We start from the raw sequence: 18,685 nt of genomic DNA, 5'->3' as shown, positions 1-18,685 counted from the left end.
GGCTAATTTTTTGTATTCTTTAGTAGAGACAGGGTTTCACTGTGTTAGCCAGGATAGTCTCCATCTCCTGACCTCGTAATCTGCCCGCCTCAGGCTCCCAAAGTGCTGGGATTACAAGCGTGAGCCACCGCACCCGGCCTCAGCTGGTCTTTCCAGAAAGGCATGGCCAGTGTGACTTTCGGACTTGATAGAGACCCACGCAGCTGGTAGCTTCCTAGTGTGTGGCATGCATATCTGGTGGGTAGCAAAAGGTGAGGGAATGGATGGTGTAGGAGGGTCCCTCAGCCACACGCCGCCCAGGCTGTGTGTTCACAAGCAACATTCCAGGCTTAAGTGGTGGGGATGCAGTCTCTCACTTAAGCACAGGGACTTTCGTCTTGACCATTCACTGAAATGGATGAGGACTTATTTAACTGTCATTTTCTCCCCTCTGTGTGTTGGTTCTTCTCTAGCCCTGGTCCCTAGAGTTCAGGTCTGGTTCTGGCCATTTAGTCTTCCATACTCCTGTCAAAATCCACACGTGTTCTTCTTGGTTTCCATTCCCAGTTTGGCAGCAGGTAATGTCTGTCATGCCCTCTCTAATGTACTCATAATCTAACTAAAATTGGTTGTTGCCCTAATTACAGAAAAGTCCTGATGTGGCAGGGCATGGTGGCTCACACCTGTAAACAGCACTTTGGGAGGCCAAGGCCGGTGGATCACCTGAGGTTGGAAGTTTGAGACCAGCCTGACCAACATGGAGAAACCCCATCTCTACTAAAAATACAAAATTAGCCGGGCGTGGTGGTGCATGCCTGTCATCCCAGCTACTCAGGAGGCTGAGGCAGGAGTATTGCTTGAACCCGGGAGGCAGAGATTGCAGCAAGCCGAGATCACACCACTGCACTCCACCCTGGGCGATAGAGCAAGACTCTGTCTGAAAGAGAGAGAGAGAGAGAGAAAGAAAGAGAGAGAGAGAGAGAAAGGAAGGAAGGAAGGAAAGAAGGAAGGAAGGAAGGAAGGAAGGAAGGAAGGAAGGAAGGAAGGAAGGAAGGAAGGAAGGAAGGAAGGAAGGAAGGAAGGAAGGAAGGAAGGAAGGAAAAGAAAGAAAAGAAAAGATGCCACAGGGCTATCTGCCACCAAGTGTGAAGATAGGCTCAGAAAGGCCTACCCCTACTCCCAGTTCCATTGGTTCTGTTTGTTGCTTTCTGGGCTGCAGTATCAGGAAAGTGCTTGACCCCAAGCTGCACCTCACTCCACCAGCCTCGCCACCTCTGAGTCCAGTAGCAAATGTACAACTTTTCTTTTTCCCTTCCCTGATCTGACACAGCCATGGAAACAAGACACATTCCCCAGTTAGGCATTGAGAACAAAGCTGGCATAAACCACACACTCACTCCATGCTGTCTCTCTTCTGGGAGTTGTTTTTTGGCCCTGCTTTTTTAACAACTCTATTGGGTTTAATTTGCATACCATCAACTGTACTCATTTAAAGTATACATTTATCTGAACTGTCAGCCGGGCGCGGTGGCTCACGCCTGTAATCCCAGCAGTTTGGGAGGCTGAGGCAGGTGGATCATGAGGTCGGGAGATTGAGACCATCCTGGTTAACACAGTGAAACCCTATCTCTACTAAAAATATAAAAAAATTATCCGGGCATGGTGGTGGGTGCCTGGAGTCCCAGCTACTCAGGAGGCTGAGGCAGGAGAATGGCGTGAACCCGGGAGGCAGAGCTTGCAGTGAGCCGAGATCACGCCAGTGCACTCCAGCCTGGGTGACAGAGCAAGACTCCATCTCAAAAAATAAATAAATAAATAAATTTATCTGAACTGTCGCAGGTGTATACACTCATGAAACCACCATTATAACTAAAATATAGAACACTTCCATCATTCCCAAGTTTCCTTGTGCCCCTTTCTACCATAGTTTTACACACTTCATCTCATTTAATCTTCACAAGTCTGGAAGTAGAAATGGCGAGTTCCAATTTATAGATGGGAACACTGAGGTACAGGGAAGTTCGGTGACTTGCCTGTGTCAGACACCAGAAAGAAGCAGATCCAGGGTTTAAAACCAGGCATGTCTGGCCAGGCGCAGTGACTCATGCCTGTAATCCCAGCACTTTGGGAGGCTGAAGCAAGCTGATTACTTGAGGCCAAGAGTTTGAGACCAGCCTGGCCAACGTGACAAAACCCTGTCTCTACTAAAAATACAAAAATTAGCCAGGTATGGTGGCACATGCTTGTAGTCCCAGCTTCTTGGGAAGCTGAGGCATGAAATTCACTTGAACCCAGGAGGCAGAGGTTGCAGTGAGCCAAGATCACCCCACTGCACTCCAGCCTGGGCAACAGAGTGAGATTCTGTCTCAAAAACATAAAAATAAAAAATAAAACCAGGCATGTCCTATCCTTATATCTGCATCATGCTATATGCTGCCTCCCGGGGCCCTGAGATGGGGAGGAGGGCGAGGCCTCGGGGCAGCACACCTGCCCACTTGCAAACTAGCTGTCCCCTCAGTCAGTTCCTTTGCTCTTTTCTCATTTCTACAGGTATTATTTTGTTTTCTTAAATTAACTTCTATTTCTGTTTTTCTCTATCTTTTAGACTTAATTTCCTTCATAGAAGAATGCATGAGACTGAAACTGAATTTAGAATTTCCTTGTCAGGAACAAAAATTGCCATATTTGTTCAGAGGTTCATTGAACCAGTGGTTATTTCTGGCTTGTCTGGTTGTCTTTTTTTAAAATTACTATTTTTAAAGGCTGTGTAGCCAAGAACAGAGGGGGAAAAAAAAGAGGGTACGTGTGGGGCTTCCAGAAAGGCAGCAAAGTGAAAAAAGATGGAAAGTAGCAGCCCTGGGAGAACCCTGGATTTTGGGCTCTGGCCTGTCTCCTGCAGCCCCCAGCCACATCCCACTCTGATAAGAGACACAAGCAGTACACAGCCTGCGCTTTTCAGTCCTGACGTATGATTTTCTGTGCTCTTCTGTTTTCCAAAAGTAGCAGTTAAATATAAATGCACAGTGAATGACCTGGGTTTTGCCAGGAGAAGCCACAAAGCTTACATTTCCTAGACTTGTTTGTCTAAATCAGAAGGCCCTGGTTGTGTTAGCACAGGTTTTCACAGAGAGGGTCGGGTGAGGGCAGGGCTAGAAGGATAGCTGAATGATCTGAGTCAGAGCGCAGATGCAGGAAAGCAGAGGGGAGGTGAGAGATACAGCACCTCCACAGGCAGAGAGCTGGGCTTCTCCATCTTGTGGGCAGAATGTGCTTGTTGGTTGAAATCTGATGAATAATAAATGTTACTGTTCCCCATGGGGAGAAAAATAAGCTTTGGATACTTCTTCATAAGTAGGCTATTTGTAAGCACTCATTCTTGTCTTCATTTGAGGTTTTGGGGAAACTGTGATATACTGACAACCGTTTTTTTTTGTTTTTTTTGTTTTTTTTTGAGAGGGAGTCTCGCTCTGTCGCCCAGGCTGGAGTGCAGTGGCTGGATCTCAGCTCACTGCGAGCTCCACCTCCTGGGTTTACGCCATTCTCCTGCCTCAGCCTCCCGAGTAGCTGGGACTACAGGCACCCGCCACCTCGCCTGGCTAGTGTTTTTTTTTTTTTGTATTTTTTAGTAGAGACAGGGTTTCACCGTGTTAGCCAGGATGGTCTCGATCTCATGACCTCGTGATCCGCCCGTCTCGGCCTCCCAAAGTGCTGGGATTACAGGCTTGAGCCACCGCACTCGGCCCTGACAACCTGTTTTTAAGTCAGGACCTTGACCTGCGAACCTGGGGAGACAGGAAGAGCTTAGTTCGGGGCCCTGGGCTTCTGCTCAGGGTTGCTGTAGCCTGAGGGAGCTCTAGAGGCAGAACCTTGGACACACATACAGACACAATCACGTGCAAATCCATGCATACACACATACCCACACATGCATGCACACACGCAAACACACAGCTCAGACTGTAAGTGTCCAGGTCGAGGCCACAGCCAGGGTGAGCTGACTTTTCCCAAATCCTCACTCTAACATTAAACACTAGGCCAGTGTTTCCTGCACAAAAAAAGGTGAGAGAGGAGAACATACTCATCTTCTGCCCATGTTCCAGGTGCCTTTTAACTTTATGTTTTATATATATATGTGTGTGTGTGTGTGTGTGTGTGTGTGTGTATATATATATATATATTTTTTTTTTTTTTTGAGTTGGAGTCTCACTCTTGTTGCCCGCGCTGGAGTGCAGTGGCGTGATCTCGGCTAACTGCAACCTCTGCCTCCCGGGTTCAAGCTATTCTCCTGCCTAGCCTCCTGAGTACCTGGGATTACAGGCGCACACCACCACACCCAGCTAATTGTTGTACTTTAGTAGAGACAGGGTTTCGCCGTGTTGGCCAGGCTGGTCTCGCATTCCTGACCTCAGGTGATCCACATGCCTTGGCCTCCCAAAGTGCCGGGATTACAGGCATGAGCCACCAGTATTTAAGCTCATGGGATGGGTAACACAGGAGGTGGAAGTTGGCAGACATTGATTATCCCCAATACTGGAACTCAGAAGTCATTTATCATTCTTTGCCCCTCTCACGAATCAAATGATGCCTTGGCTGATGGACTTCCAGACTGCATCAAGCTTTATAAAAACTGGAATTCACATCCACTAATTCATCTCTTCACTAATTTATTTATTCAACAAACATTTATGGAGTGCCTACTATATGCCATACACCATGCTGTGTGTGTGTGGGATACAAAGTCAGGGGGGACATGCCCTTGTTCTCAGGAAGTGCCTGGGCCAGTGGGGAGTTGGGCAGGCTGTGCAGCGAGAGCAGGGTGGTGTGATCAGCGCAGGGTGACAGCGGTGAGCTCTGTTCTGGATGGATGCTGTTCCCCACGTTCTAGTGAGTAACACATTAGTCCCAAACTGAGACCTTTTAGGGTTCAAGTGTCAAGCACCATCAAGATCTAAATTGGTTTTACCCTGTCCGTATAAGAGCATGAAGTGTTTCTAAGGTGTCTTTACCCAATCCCCATATCATATACACCTTTCATTTTACTAGTGAAAGCCCATTTCTAATGTTTATCATTGGTAGTTAGTAGGTCACTAATTTTACCAATAGAAAACCATTTCAGATATTCAGGGTACTAATTAGCAAAGCAATGTTTTTGGTCAAGGTACAAATAAAGAAGTACTTGTATTAGCCACATATGGAGGATGAATTTTTCTAGTAGGAACGCTAACTGTCCATCCCAGAGTGAATTCTTAATTGGAATACCAGCAGCAGCTGGCTTACAGTGTGACATAAGTAACACATGCGTAACATTACACAGTGTGTTTTCTTTTTTTTCTTTTGGAGATGGGGGTCTCACTGTCTCACCCAGGCTGCAATGCAGTGGGTCTCACTATGTTGTCCAGGCTAGTCTTGAACTCCTGGATTCAAGTGATCCTCCTATCTCAGGCTCCCAAAGTGCCAGGATTGTAGGCATGAGCCACTACACCTGGTCACACAGTATATTATTCTTGAGATAGCACAGACATCTTAAGATAAATGAATGCCTACTGTTAATATAAAATTGAATGACATCTCAACAAAGTTGAATTACATTTTCTTTCCCTCAAAGATTATAGCCATTGTTCTTTTTTCTTCTGTCACTGAACATGATGAGGTTAAATTTTAGGCAAGCCTGATTTAATTTTGTTCTTGCATGGGATTTGCCTTTTCTTCCTGAATATCAGTTAAATTGTTTCTTCATCCTTGGCATTCAGCAGCCAAATACTGGGCCAGTTTTTCCTGGTACATGGTGTCCACTTTTGATTGTCTATTTATATTTTTACTTAAGAATAAGATAAATACAAAACATTTCAAAAATCAAAGATTATAGAGTTCAGTGAATTATCATACCATAAACACACCCATGTAATCAGCACCCAAGTCAAGAAGTAGACCATCACCAGCCATCCAGAAACACTCCTGGTGCTCCCTTTCAGTCCCAGCCTCCCTTAGAGTAACCACTATCCACGCTACTTAAACTATAAATTACATTCGCCCCCCCTCGCTTGAATTTTATTTAAGTGGAAGCATACATTATGTACTTTTGTATACAGCTTCCTTTACCCAACATTATGGCTGTGAGACACATACATGTTGCTCTGTGAGCTGTTCATTCTTTTTCGTTGCTGTGGGGTATTCCATTCTACCATTAGGATTATTTTTCATTGTTTCATATTTGGAGCTATTATAAGGACATTCTTGCACAGGTCTTTTGGTGATCATGTTACACATATTCCTCTAGAGTTTTGCGTTTTCTAGAATTTTGTCTATATCATAATTTAGAGTTGAATTGCTGGATCATACAGGGGTATGTGTGTGCGCGCGCACACATATGCGTGTTCAACTTTAGTAGATAATACTCAACAAGATAATGCCCAAATGATTGTAACAATTTAGCCTCTGAAGAGCAATGTATAAGAGTTCTAGGAGCCTTACCTCCCCACCAACAACTGGTATTGACAGTCTTGTAAATTTTTAGCTATTTTGATGGGTATGTTGTGATACCACTTAATTTGATTTTCCCTGATTAATGATGTTAAGCACCTTATCATATGTTTTCTGGCTATTAGAATACCTCATTTGTGAAGTGCCTATTCAATTCTCTTGCCCATTTTTCTACTGGGCTGTTTATTTTATATTTATTTGTAGGAGCCCTTTATATTATTCTGGATACCAGAACTTTCAAGGTTATTTATGTTGCAAATGTCTTCTGTTAGGTAAGTTGCCTTTTCATGTTCTTCATAGTATCTTTCATAAATAGAATTTTAATGTAGTATAACTTACTAATCCTTCCCTTTTTTTGAAAAAAACTTGTAATAAAAACCACATAACATAAAATTTACCATCTTAACCATCTTCAAGTGTACAGATCAGTAGTGTTAAGTATATTCACATTGTTATGAAACAGATCTCCGTAACTTCTTCATCTTGTAAATCTGAAACTTCACACCCATTAAGCAAAAACTCTTCTTTTTCTCTTTTCCCTCAGCCCTTGGTAATCACCATTCTACTTTCTGTTTCTATAAATGTGACTACTATCGAAGCCTCATGTAAGTGGAATCACACTGTATTAGGTTCATTTTTGTGACTGGCTTTATATAAAGGAAACTATGTATCTATATTTATATCTTTTTTTCTTTGAGACAGAGTCTTGCTCTGTCACCCAGGCTGGAGTGCTGTGGGAAGATCTTGGCCCACTGCAACCTCCCACCTCCCGGGTTCAAGTGATTCTCCTGCCTCAGCCTCCTGAGTAGCTGGGATTACAGGCAGGTGCAACCATACCTGGGTAATTTTCTGTATTTTTTTAGTAGAGTTGGGGTTTCACCATGTTGACCAGGGTGGTCTAGAACTCCTGACCTCAAGTGATCCACTCGCTTGGCCTCCCAAAATGCTGGGATTATAGGCATGAGCCACTGCACCTGGCCTGGCCTATATATTTTTAAAAGAAACAAAAAGGTATATTTTTAAAATCAGGTTAAGGAAGTTTCCTCGTATTCCTAATTTCTAAGGGTTTTTATCTTGTTGACTTTTGTCAGATGCTTTTCTGAAGCTCCTTTTTTTTTCAAATGTTAAACCAATGATGAATTCCTGGGATAAATCTAACTAGGTATAATGTATTATTCTTTTAATATATTAACTTTTAATATATACTTAATATATTAAAGCTTAACCCAGCTTACTGACATTAACTTATTGCTGGATTCAGTTTGCCAACATTTTATATGGGACTTTCGCATCTATGTTCAGTAAGATTGGTCTGCAGTAGTTCCTTTTTGTCATATCCTTGCCAGGTTTTGGTACCAAGGTTACACTGTATGTATAAAATACATTGGGAAGTATTTCCTCTTTCTCTGTTGTCTGGAAGAGTTTGTGTAAGATTGGAATTATCCTCCTAAACATTTGATGGAATTCATTGGCAAAGCCACCTGCGCCTAGAGTTTTGTGTGTGTGGAGAGATTCAGTTTTGTTAATGGTATATAAAAAGTTTCTATTTCCTCTTGTGTCACTTTTGGTAAGTTATATTTCTCTAGAAATTTTTCTATTTCTTCAGAATTTTTAGTTTCCTGGACTTATTTTTTTTTTTTTTTTTTTTTTTTTTTTTGTGAGATGGAGTTTTGCTATCGTTTCCCAGGCTGGAGTACAATGGCGGGATCTCAGCTCACCACAACCTCTGCCTCCCAGTTTCAGATTACAGGCATGTGCCACCACGCCCTGCTAATTTTGTGTTTTTAGTAGAGATAGGGTTTAACCATGTTGGCCAGGCTGATCTCGAACTTCTGACCTCAGGTGATCCACCTGCCCCAGCCTGCCCAAGTTCTGGGATTGCAGGCGCAAACCACTGTGCCCAGCTAGCTTCCTGGATGTAAATTTTTATCATGAGGTCCTGCTATTGTCTTTTCTAATACCTGAAACATCTCTGATGATGTCCCTTTTATTCCTAATGTTTTTCATTTGCATCTTCTTTAAATTCTTCTTAATTAGCCTTGCTAGGAGTTTATCAATGTTACTAGTCTTTTCAAATAATTAACTTTTGACTATGTCGATTTTCTCTATTGTGTGTTTGTTTTTTATTTACTTCTGTTCTTTTAAAAATCTCCTCCTTCTATTTCTTTGTGTTTAACTTAATTTTATTAACCCAGCTTCCAGAAATCAATTTGATTTTTCAGCCTTTCTTCTTTTCTCACATAGATATTTAAAGGTATAACTTCCCCCGAGCTCAGCTTTTGCTGTTTCCCACACGTTTTGATATGTTATATTTCCATTATCATTCAGTTAGAATGTTTTCTGATTTCCACTGTAGTTTCTCCCTTGACCCATGAGTTATTTAGGCATATTTTGTTTAATTTCTATACATAGGGGAATTTTAAAGTAATTTTTTATCTAAACTAATCTCACTATGACCAGAAAATGTATGTATGATTCAGTCTTTTAAAGTTTATTGATACTTCTTTTATGGTCAATTTTGTAAAATTATTATATGTGCACTTGAAAAGAACATTTATTCTATAGTTGTTGGATGTCATCTATGTATTTCAAAGAAGTCGTATTTATGAAGTGTGTTGTTCAAATCTGTATTCTTACCTTTTTTCTATTTGTTATAATTATTGATGATAGATGTTTAAAATATCTCACTATGATCATGGATTTATCAGTGTCTTCTTTTAGTTCATATCTGTTAGATTCCTATATTTTGAGGCTTTATTTTTAAGTACATACAATTTTATAATTTAATATCTTCCAGGTGAATTGAAACATTTATCTTTATGAAAGAGCCTTCTTTATCTCTACTAGTATTTTTTGCCTTAAAGTATTTTTTGCTGGTTAGTCTCTTCATTACTTTTTTTAAAGTCTTTGACTTTCAACTCATCTGTGTGCTTATATTTAAAGTGTGTCTCTTATAAGTACCATGTACATGGGTTCTGTTTCTTTATCCAAGCTGACAACTTTTGTCTTTTAATGGTAGCATTAATCTATTTTACATTTAACCATCAGTAGATTTGGATTTAAAATTACTGTTGTTTTCGTTTTCTCTCTTTCCTATTTGTCCTTTGTTCCTTTTTCTCTGCTTTCCTGCCTTCTTTTGAAGCAATTAAGCATTTTTTACTTATTGTATTTACCCCTTCTATTACCTTCTAATCATCTTTTACTCTCCTTTTAGTGGTTACTCTAGAAATTATAACAGGCACCTTTGACATATACAAGTTTAATATTAATGAATAGTTACACCATTTCCTGGCTAATTTAAAGCCATCAAACACTTTGACTCCATTTACCTCTTCCCAGCTTCTATGCTGTTGTTAAATGTTTTGAATGAATATTATGTGTGTGTGTGTGTGTGTATTGTTTTATGCAGTCAACATTCACTTGGCTCTGCCTCCATATTTACTATTTCATTGTTCTTTCCTTCCTGCATCTCTGAGCTTCCATCTATGACATTTTCACAGAGTAAGAAATTCCATATTGGCAGTTCTTTTCTTCTAACATTTTGAATATTTTATCACATTGTCTTCCGGCTTTTATGGTTTCTTTTGAAAAGTCACCTCTCAATCTTATTGTTGCTTTATCAAACATTATATATTTGCTTTCACAGGTTGCTTTTACATTTTTCTGTCTTTGGTTTTTAGCAGTTTTAATTTGGTATGGCTATAGGCAATTTATGTGAATTTATTCTGCTTGAGGTTTGTAGTGATTCTTGAATATGTCTTCTGTCTTTTTTTTCTGTTTTATAAAATTCTCAGTCTGCTCTGTCTTTTGAAGTTTCTGACTAATTTTTTAGCTCTGTCATGATGCTACATTGGTCCTCAATTTGATGCCTGAAGTTCATAACCACCCTTTTCGTAACATTCTGTTATTTTACACATTACCTTTGAGCTTTGTTTTGTTGCACTCACTTTCTTATTAAGTTTTGTATTGTGAAACAATCCTTTAATCCAGAAGAGGGAATGGTGGCTGTAAGGGGACAAATCAACTGAAGTAGTATGTTGCCCAGGCTGGAGTGCATTGGCATGCCATGCATGGCCCACTGCAGCCTCAATCTCCTGGGTTCAAGTGATCCTCCTGCCTCAGCCTGCCGAGTAGCTAGGACTACAGGTGTGTGCCACCACACCCAGTTAATTTTTTTTTTAAGAGAAGGAGTCTCGTTTTGTTGCCGAGGCTGTTCTCACTCCTGGCCTCAAATGATCCCCCTGCCTTGGATATTTACTCTTGCTTGTTTATTTGTCTGTCTTTAAAATATCTGGGCTTGACTGGGCATGGTGGCTCATGCCTGTAATCTCAGCACTTTGGGAGGCTGAGGTAGGAGGATTGCTCAAGACCAGAAGTTCAAGACGCACCTGGGCAACATAGTGAGACGCTGTCTCTACAAAACATAAAAAATTTTTTAAACTCCAGGTTCTCCTTTTTCCTCAAAAATGTTTTAAATGTTCTATATCAAAGTTTCCTTCCCCTGAACAATGTGAAGTCTTGGCATTTTTTATTCTGTCAGGAAGAAGCAGCCCTCCTGGTTACTGGTTCTCTCCATCCACTTTGCTTCTTTCTAGGATTTGTTGATTACCAGTACCATTTCTGAAGGATGAGGGTGGGTTAGGAGCTAAGGCAGGCCATGCTTGTCCACTCTTCTTTAGAACCCTCTGTTTCTCCTCTTGGTAACTAGTTTATGAAATTCGTTGCAATATATTATTCCCTTTTCATGAGGTTCCTATTGATAAAATGTTTTTACTGAAGTTTAGTATAGTTTCCTCATTTTTAGAAATTCACATTCAGTAAGCCTAGTTTTGTGTTTGTGTTTGTGTGTGTGTGTGTGTGTGTGTGTGTGTTTGGTGGTGTTTCCCCATTTTGATGGGTACGGGGGAGGGAAAATATATGATACAGTTTCAACTGGAACACTTAGATATTTTCAAGCGTGGCCTGTGATGCACCCCGTTCATAAGGCAATTTTGGCCTGTGTCCCCAGTACATATTCAAGTGGTCTGGAACATAAGTGATGAGGTAGAGAAGGAGGAAGAAGAGCAGATGGAGGGGCAGTCAGAAGCAAGAACAGAAAAGCAGGGGGCACTGGGGCGGGTGGAAGTGAAATATGGGGTGTGGGCAGAAGAGACAGGGAAGAAGCCGGAGCAGAGGTTACAGCGAGACTTATCAGGGCCACAGATATTCTGAGGTGCTGGAAGATCTTGAGTATCCCTACAGTCACACTTCTTTTCAGCTGTTGGTTATTTGGGTAGAATTCTGCTTTCCCATGGACCGTATCAGTCTTGGCATCTGCAGAGGTGACAAGATGGCGGTCTGTGAGGACAGTGAGGAAGCACTTAGACTCAGCACCCACATTGGAACCGACAGGCTGCTGGCTTTCCCATCACCCGGGACTGCCTTTGGCAAAGCTCTGTGCAGATGTTGGTCCCTTTCATCATGCTGACTGAGTTCCGCACAAACAGCTTGTTTACTCCCAACAGTCAGTGAACTGAAAGTCAGTGAGTTGATGACCTGAAAGAAAATTAATGCACTGTCCGGATTCGTGCAAGCAAGAATGGGAAATGACAAAAATACCATGGAATAAAATAGAATCTGGGGTCCTTCACAGTTTGATGTCTTGGGGCTGCAGTGAGGCAACAAAAAGTATTCCGTAGTAAAATAACATGTGGAAAGAGGCCTGGCATTACAGCTGGTGCATGAAGTATGGCCTGTGCTTTCAAGTGGGTGGAAGCTTCTGGAGGAAAAATGATCTTGGAGAGTTACCGCTTCCTACCTTATCCCCTCATGAAAGAGGGCCGGGTTCTGGCTGAGAACAGGGATATTCATCCTCAACAGCAGAACCTCTAGGAGACAACTGGCAAATGTGTATTGTTTTGCAAAGATAATGTCTTCTGCAGTACCACAGAATATATTACTTTCTTTAATTAAAAACAAATTGGTTGGGGCAGATTTGGGGCAAAAATGACCGGTCAGACATGTGGAATGCCAAGTTTCTATGCATTAGGAGCAAACTTTGATGGAGCAGGATCACCACTCTGCTTGAAATTGACTAGCAGTGGGGAGGGAGTTCTACTAGGCTACCCTTTTAAATTGATAAGAATATGGGCACCAAGGAGAGGCTGGGATGAGAAGAGATGCTCTCACCAGCTAGGCTGTGACAGCGATTTGCTCACCAGAATGTGAGGGTGTGTTGTGTGCATGTATGTGGTGCACACCCATGTGTGTTTTTGTATTCAATTGGTCCTTCAATGGCATCTTTTCAGAGGGTCTTTGGGGTGTGATGAGAGACTATGGGTACAAGTAATTCATTTCGTGTAATTTAGAAGTGGGCCTATAGTCCTCTTGTGTTTTGGGAGACTGTGCTCCTGGAAATTGATCTCAGTGCGGAACAGTTTTAAGGTAGGGATGAAGAGAAACTTGGGATCTGAGCTATTGCAGATTTTTCCCATTTTCCTCCCAGAACCATTTACTTTTTCACTCACTCAGGAATACCTATAAGAATACCTATAGTAGATAAGCATTGTTCTACTTTAGGGACACAGTGCCTTGGGCCCTGCCCCCCAAGCAGCTCATTACTATTGCTAGTGTGTCAGTTAGCTTTTTCTGCATAATAGACCATCCTCAAAAGGCTTAGTGGCATGAAACAACAATCATTTATTCTGTTCCAGTTCTTTGAGTCAGCAGTTTGGGCTGGGCTCACTCAGGTGAATGTGGTCAGCCAGAGCTGACTGATCTAGGGTGGCCTCAGTTGGGACGTTTGCCTCTCCTTCATGGGGTCTTTTATCCTTCAGCATCCCGGTTTGTTCACATGGCAGCTGGCAGGGCTCCAAGGCAGAGAGCAAAGGCATGCAACACTTTCATTGCGTTCAGTAGGTCAAAACAAGGGACGAGGTCAGCCCAGATTCTAGAGATGGAAAAACGGGCCCAAACTTGTCATGGGAAGTCATGCAAAGGCACATTGCAAAAGGACTTGATGCAGGAAAAAGTGGAGATTTGTGGCCATTATTGCAATCTGTCTTCCACAGCCAGTAAGGACACACATGTACATAAGCAATCTAATCCCCTTATCCTGAGGTCAAAGATACAAGTCATGACCTTAAATCTCAGTGTGACTTGTCTATATGTTTTGGGTAAATTATAGAGAAAAGTTCTGTCATAGTGACATTCATTTCATTTTGTTGTTTTTGAAGGAAGGACAGTACTTCACCTATAGGATGCAAGACCATGAGATTCTGTCCCATATGCTCCAAGGGGGAAGGGAGTATTTATCCTGTTCACCAGTGATCCCAAGCTCTAGCACATAGTCAGCACTCAGTGAGGTCTGTTGAATGAAGGAGCGGGTCAGTGCAGAATTTGAAATGAGGATGTAACAGGGAATGTGAAGGGAGGCGCCTGGTTGAGCACTGGGAGCCTGTATTTGAATTCTACAAGGCTGATAAGAATGGTCCAGCCATCTGATGTGTTTTTTGTGTGAGGTTTTGTGAACAGGACACAATGGGGTATAATCATTGGCCATCCTTTTCTAAGCATAAAACACACATGCATTTGATATTTATCAGTGATGTTTGCTCTTCATCCACTGTTTCCCTTTTCTGACTGAGGACACATGTAAAGTGAATGGGCTTACATTTCAGGAGCAGATCAGAAAAGATTGTTAAATTTTATTTATAACTCTGTCAGTCATTAAATAAGCAAGATACAGAGTCTTATTCTCTTAATAGCCTTTAGAAATAAGCCAGATACCCGCTAATCTAGTTTCAGAACCCAGGAATGCACCACATGACACCTCAGCATTCCATCTAGACCTTGACTCTGGAGCTCTGTGCATTTTGTTCTTCCGAAGTTGAAAGTTAAGTGGGAGAACCAGTCTGTTTTAATAATTTAAGTGTATCTTCCAGTAGGACTTGGCTTTCAAAGACCATTGAGAGAGGGGAAGCTCAAAGGGCTGCTGCTGTCTTCTGAGGACACCAGCTTCTTGAGCTTTCCTGACCAGTTGATTCCCCTCTCGTCGGACTGTCCTTACATTCTGGTCTCCTAGTTATGGGGCTCTATTGAATCTTATTCAGTTGGATTCAGAATACTTTACAGCATCATCCCATGACTTGGAAGTTTTACAAAGAGCAAATCAGTGTTTTAAAAGATGCATTGGGGGCCGGGCGTGGTGACTCATGACTGTAATCCCAGCACTTTGGGAGGCCGAAATGGGCAGATCATGAAGTCAGGAATTTCAGACCAGCCTGACCAACATGGTGAAACCCTGTGTCTACTAAAAATACAAAAATTACCTGGGCATGGTGGTGTGCACCTGTAATCCCAGCTACTCGGGAGGCTGAGGCAGGAGAATCGCTTGAACCCGGGAGGCGGAGGTTGCACTGAGCCTAGATTGCGCCATTGCACTGCAGCCTAGGAGACAGAGAGAGACTCTGTCTTTAAAAAAAAAAAAAAAAGAAAAAGAAAAAGAAAAAGAAAAAAAAGAAATATGCATTTTTAACTTAATTATAAAATACATACAAATCATAAGGCAACAAACCAATGAATTATCAAGAATAAACACAGATATTTAGGCCTTGACACAGTGAAGAAATCAAATATTGCCAGCACCCTAAAAGTCCTGTTTGTACCAGACCCAGTCATCACCCCTTCTCTCTTACCCAAGTGTAACCACCATCCTGAGTTTCGACATCCATAGATTAATTCTGCCTGTTTTTTAACTTTATATAAATAGAATCAACACAGAGTGTGCTCTTTTGTGCCTGGCTTAACATTATGACCATGCAATTCATCTATTTTGTTGTGGGAAGCAGTGGTTGGTTCATGTTTATTGATGTACAGATTTGCATTGTTTTAGTATCCCATAATTGATGTACCGGTTCTGCAGTTAATGGACGCTTGAATTGCTTCCAGTTTTTTACAATTATGAACATTCTTAGGCATGTCTTTTGGTGCCCATATGCACACATTACTGTTAAGTGTATATTTAGGAGTGGAATCGCTGTGTCATGGAGCATCCATATGTTCAATTTTAGTAGAGATGCACAAACAGTTTTCCATCGTGGTTGTTCCAGTTCACACTCCCACTAACAGTGCTGTATATCCTAGTTAACATTTGATATTGTCGATCTGTTTAATTTTAGCCATTCTGGTGCTATGCAATGGTATCTCATTATGACTATCTTACTAGTGAGCTTGAGCATCTTTCCATGTTTAATGACTAATCTGATATCTTTCTGATGATGTGCCAATTCAAGTATCTTGCCAATTTTTCTATGGTTTGTCTATCTACTTAGTATAGATTTGTGGGAGTCCTTTTTAAATTCTGGATATAAGCCCTTTGGAGTTATATGCGTTGCAGATATCTTCTCTAACTCTGCCTTGCATCGTAACTCTCTTCGTGGTAGCTTTTAATGAACAGAAGATCTTAATTTTAATGTAATCTAATTATCTGTCCTTGTGCCAATACCACAGCCTTAAAAGGTAATTCAGTTTTATAGTAAATCTTGAAATGTTTTGCATATGTCTTCCAGCTTTTTCTTCTTTTTCAATATTGCCTTGTCTATTCTTGGTTCATTGCATTTCCATAAACTTTAGCATTCAGTTAATGTCTGAGATGTTTTATTAGAATTGTATGAGATCTGTGTAGATCAATTAGGACAGAATTGCCAGCTTAGCAATCTTGAGCCTTCTACTACATGATCATGATCTATTCCTCCATTCATTTAAGTCTTCTTTAATTTTGCTCAGCAATGTCTTATATCATTCCATGTAGAAGTCTTGCACATCTTTTGTTAGATTTATTCCTATGTGTTTGGTTTTTTAAATGTTATTGTAAATGGCATCCTTTTAAATTTTGATTTTCTGTTTATTGACAGTATTTAGAAATACAATTGATGTTTATATTTACTGTAGACCTAGTATCCCTAATAAAGTCACATTTTTTTGTTGTTGTTTTTGAGTTGTTGTTTTTGTTTTTGAGTCTCCCTCTATCACCCAGGCTGGAGTGCAGTGATGTGATCTTGGCTCACTGCAACCTCCTTCTTCTGGGTTCAAGCAGTTCTCATGTCTCATCCTCCTGAATAGCTGGGATTACAGGCATATGCCACTATGCCTGGCTATTTTTTTTGTATTTTATTAGAGATGAGGGTTCGCCACGTTAACCAGGCTGGTCTCGAACTCCTGGCTTCAAGTGATCCACCTGCCTGGACCTCCCAAAGTGCTGGGATTACAGGTGTGAGTCACATGCCTGGTCTAAGCTCAGATGTTAATTGTAGTTAATTGTAATGTTCATATGTAGATTCTTTGGGTTTATCTATGATACGCAGTCATATCATCTGTGAATAATAACAGAATTATTTATTCTGTCCCAGCCCTTATGCTTTTAATTTCCTTTTCTTGTGTTCTATACTGGCTCTGTGCCGTTGGAGCTAATGAGGTTTTTCCCTCTTTCCTTCCAGATGAGGCTGAGGCACACATTGACTATGAAGATAACTTCCCTGATGACAGATCTGTGTCATTCAGAGAGCTCATGGAGGATTCCCGGACAGAGGCAGAAGAGGACAGAAGTCAGGGAGACTCGTCTGAGGAGGCTCCAAAACAGGACCATCTGGTCTCCATTTCTGTGGGGAGAGAAAACATAGCCCAGGATAAAGGCTTTGTGCCAACCACAGGCTTGCCTGGCGCTGGGAGCAGTGTCTTTGCAGACTCGCCAGGATCGCGGCTGCTCCAGAAGCACTTGTTCTGGTTTCCTGCTGAGGCTTTCCACAAGCCTGGGTTGGAAAAGGAGGTGGATGATGACACCAAAAAGCAGTTTTCTGCTGGAGACAACCACAGTGGTGTAAAATTGGTCCCAGGTGAACCTGAAACTAAGGTGATCTATGACAACACTGATGGTCCCTTGGGGCCATTTATGGGCAAGAATGATAGCAAGGCAGGGGATCCAGTGGTGAGCAGCAGTGATGAGTCCTGGTTAGATGGCTACCCTGTGACAGATGGGGCTTGGAGGAAGACAGAGGAAGAAGATGGGGACAAAGGGGATGGGTCAGTAGGACTAGAAGAAAACATCCTACTTACTCCTGATCAGCCCATTCTTGTGGAAGTTAAGAAGCCCTGGAGTAGCACCCTCACACCAAGCGAGGGCATGACCCATAGTTCAGTTCTTCCATCTCAAATGCTAGATGTGGAAGCTTTGGCGCTCAGACCCGTGAGTGTGTCCGAGACTGAGGGCAATGGGGATGGTGACTTGACCAAGTACCAGTCAACTCTACCCTGGAGATTCACCACAGAGGAGTCTTCGATGGCCACCCTGCCCTATGAGCTCACCAGCTCCACCCTGGAGATATTAACAGCGACCACTGTCAAGCAGACACCTAACCACATCCCCTCAACGATCATGGCAACCACCCAGCCTCCAGGAGAAACCACTGCTCCTGAGATCCAGGACAGCTTCCCATACCTGCTGTCTGAAGACTTCTTTGGACAGGAAGGCCCTGGGCCGGGTACAAGCGAGGAGCTTCATCCCACCTTGGAGTCATGTGTGGGGGGCAGATGTCCTGGCCTCAGCAGAGGCCCTGTGATCGCCACCATTGTCACCATCCTGTGCCTACTGCTGCTCCTGGCAGGTGTGGGGATGGTGTGGGGCTACCGCAAGTACCAGCACAAGAGCTCCGTGTACAAGCTGAATGTTGGCCAGCGGCAGGCTCGGCACTACCACCAGCAGATCGAGATGGAGAAGGTCTAGGCACCTTCGGAGTGGGTTCTCCCAAAGCCACTTGGGAGGAAAATAACTGTGACACATCACACTGCTAATTTACTAGAGCATGATGCAGGTGGACTGGGACTCATCATGTTTTCCTCAGCTCTTTGTTTTATAGGCTGAGAAGTGTCTCTGGAGCACCTGGGAGGGCAGGGAGGCTTTGGTGGCATCATCACTCACATCAGTGTCTTCACCATCTGCCGTGGAATTGACTACACTAATCTCAGACCTGTGCTTGGGCCCAGTTTCCAGTGAGGTTGAAAATCGCCTCTTCCTTCATCACAGTATTATTATTATTATTACTATTATTATTATTGTTATTATCATTATTTTTTGAGATGGAGTCTCATGCTGTTGCCCAGGCTGGAGTGCAGTGGCACAAGCTGAGCTCACTGCAACCTCTGCCTCCCAAGTTCAAGCAATTCTCCTGCCTCAGCCTCCCAAGTAGCTGGG

At 42.3% G+C, this 18,685-nt stretch overlaps 1 protein-coding gene across 1 annotated transcript in view; it reads left to right on the top strand.

Moving 5' to 3' along the window:
* Positions 1 to 18,256, top strand: part of SUSD5 (sushi domain containing 5) — a 66,971-nt gene extending 48,715 nt beyond the window's left edge. Inside the window, exon 5 of the mRNA XM_023214671.2 lies at positions 16,935 to 18,256. Within this exon, the coding sequence (XP_023070439.2) occupies positions 16,935 to 18,217 (1,283 nt within the window). The 3' untranslated portion in view covers positions 18,218 to 18,256. The remainder of the gene's footprint in view (positions 1 to 16,934) is intronic.
* The last annotated feature ends 429 nt before the right edge of the window (positions 18,257 to 18,685 follow it).

This window comes from Piliocolobus tephrosceles, chromosome 2, assembly GCF_002776525.5.
Source record: "Piliocolobus tephrosceles isolate RC106 chromosome 2, ASM277652v3, whole genome shotgun sequence".
Lineage (NCBI taxonomy): Eukaryota > Metazoa > Chordata > Mammalia > Primates > Cercopithecidae > Piliocolobus > Piliocolobus tephrosceles.
The sequence above is the reverse complement of the archived record's forward strand: the minus strand, read 5'-3'. Positions and strand labels throughout refer to the sequence as shown.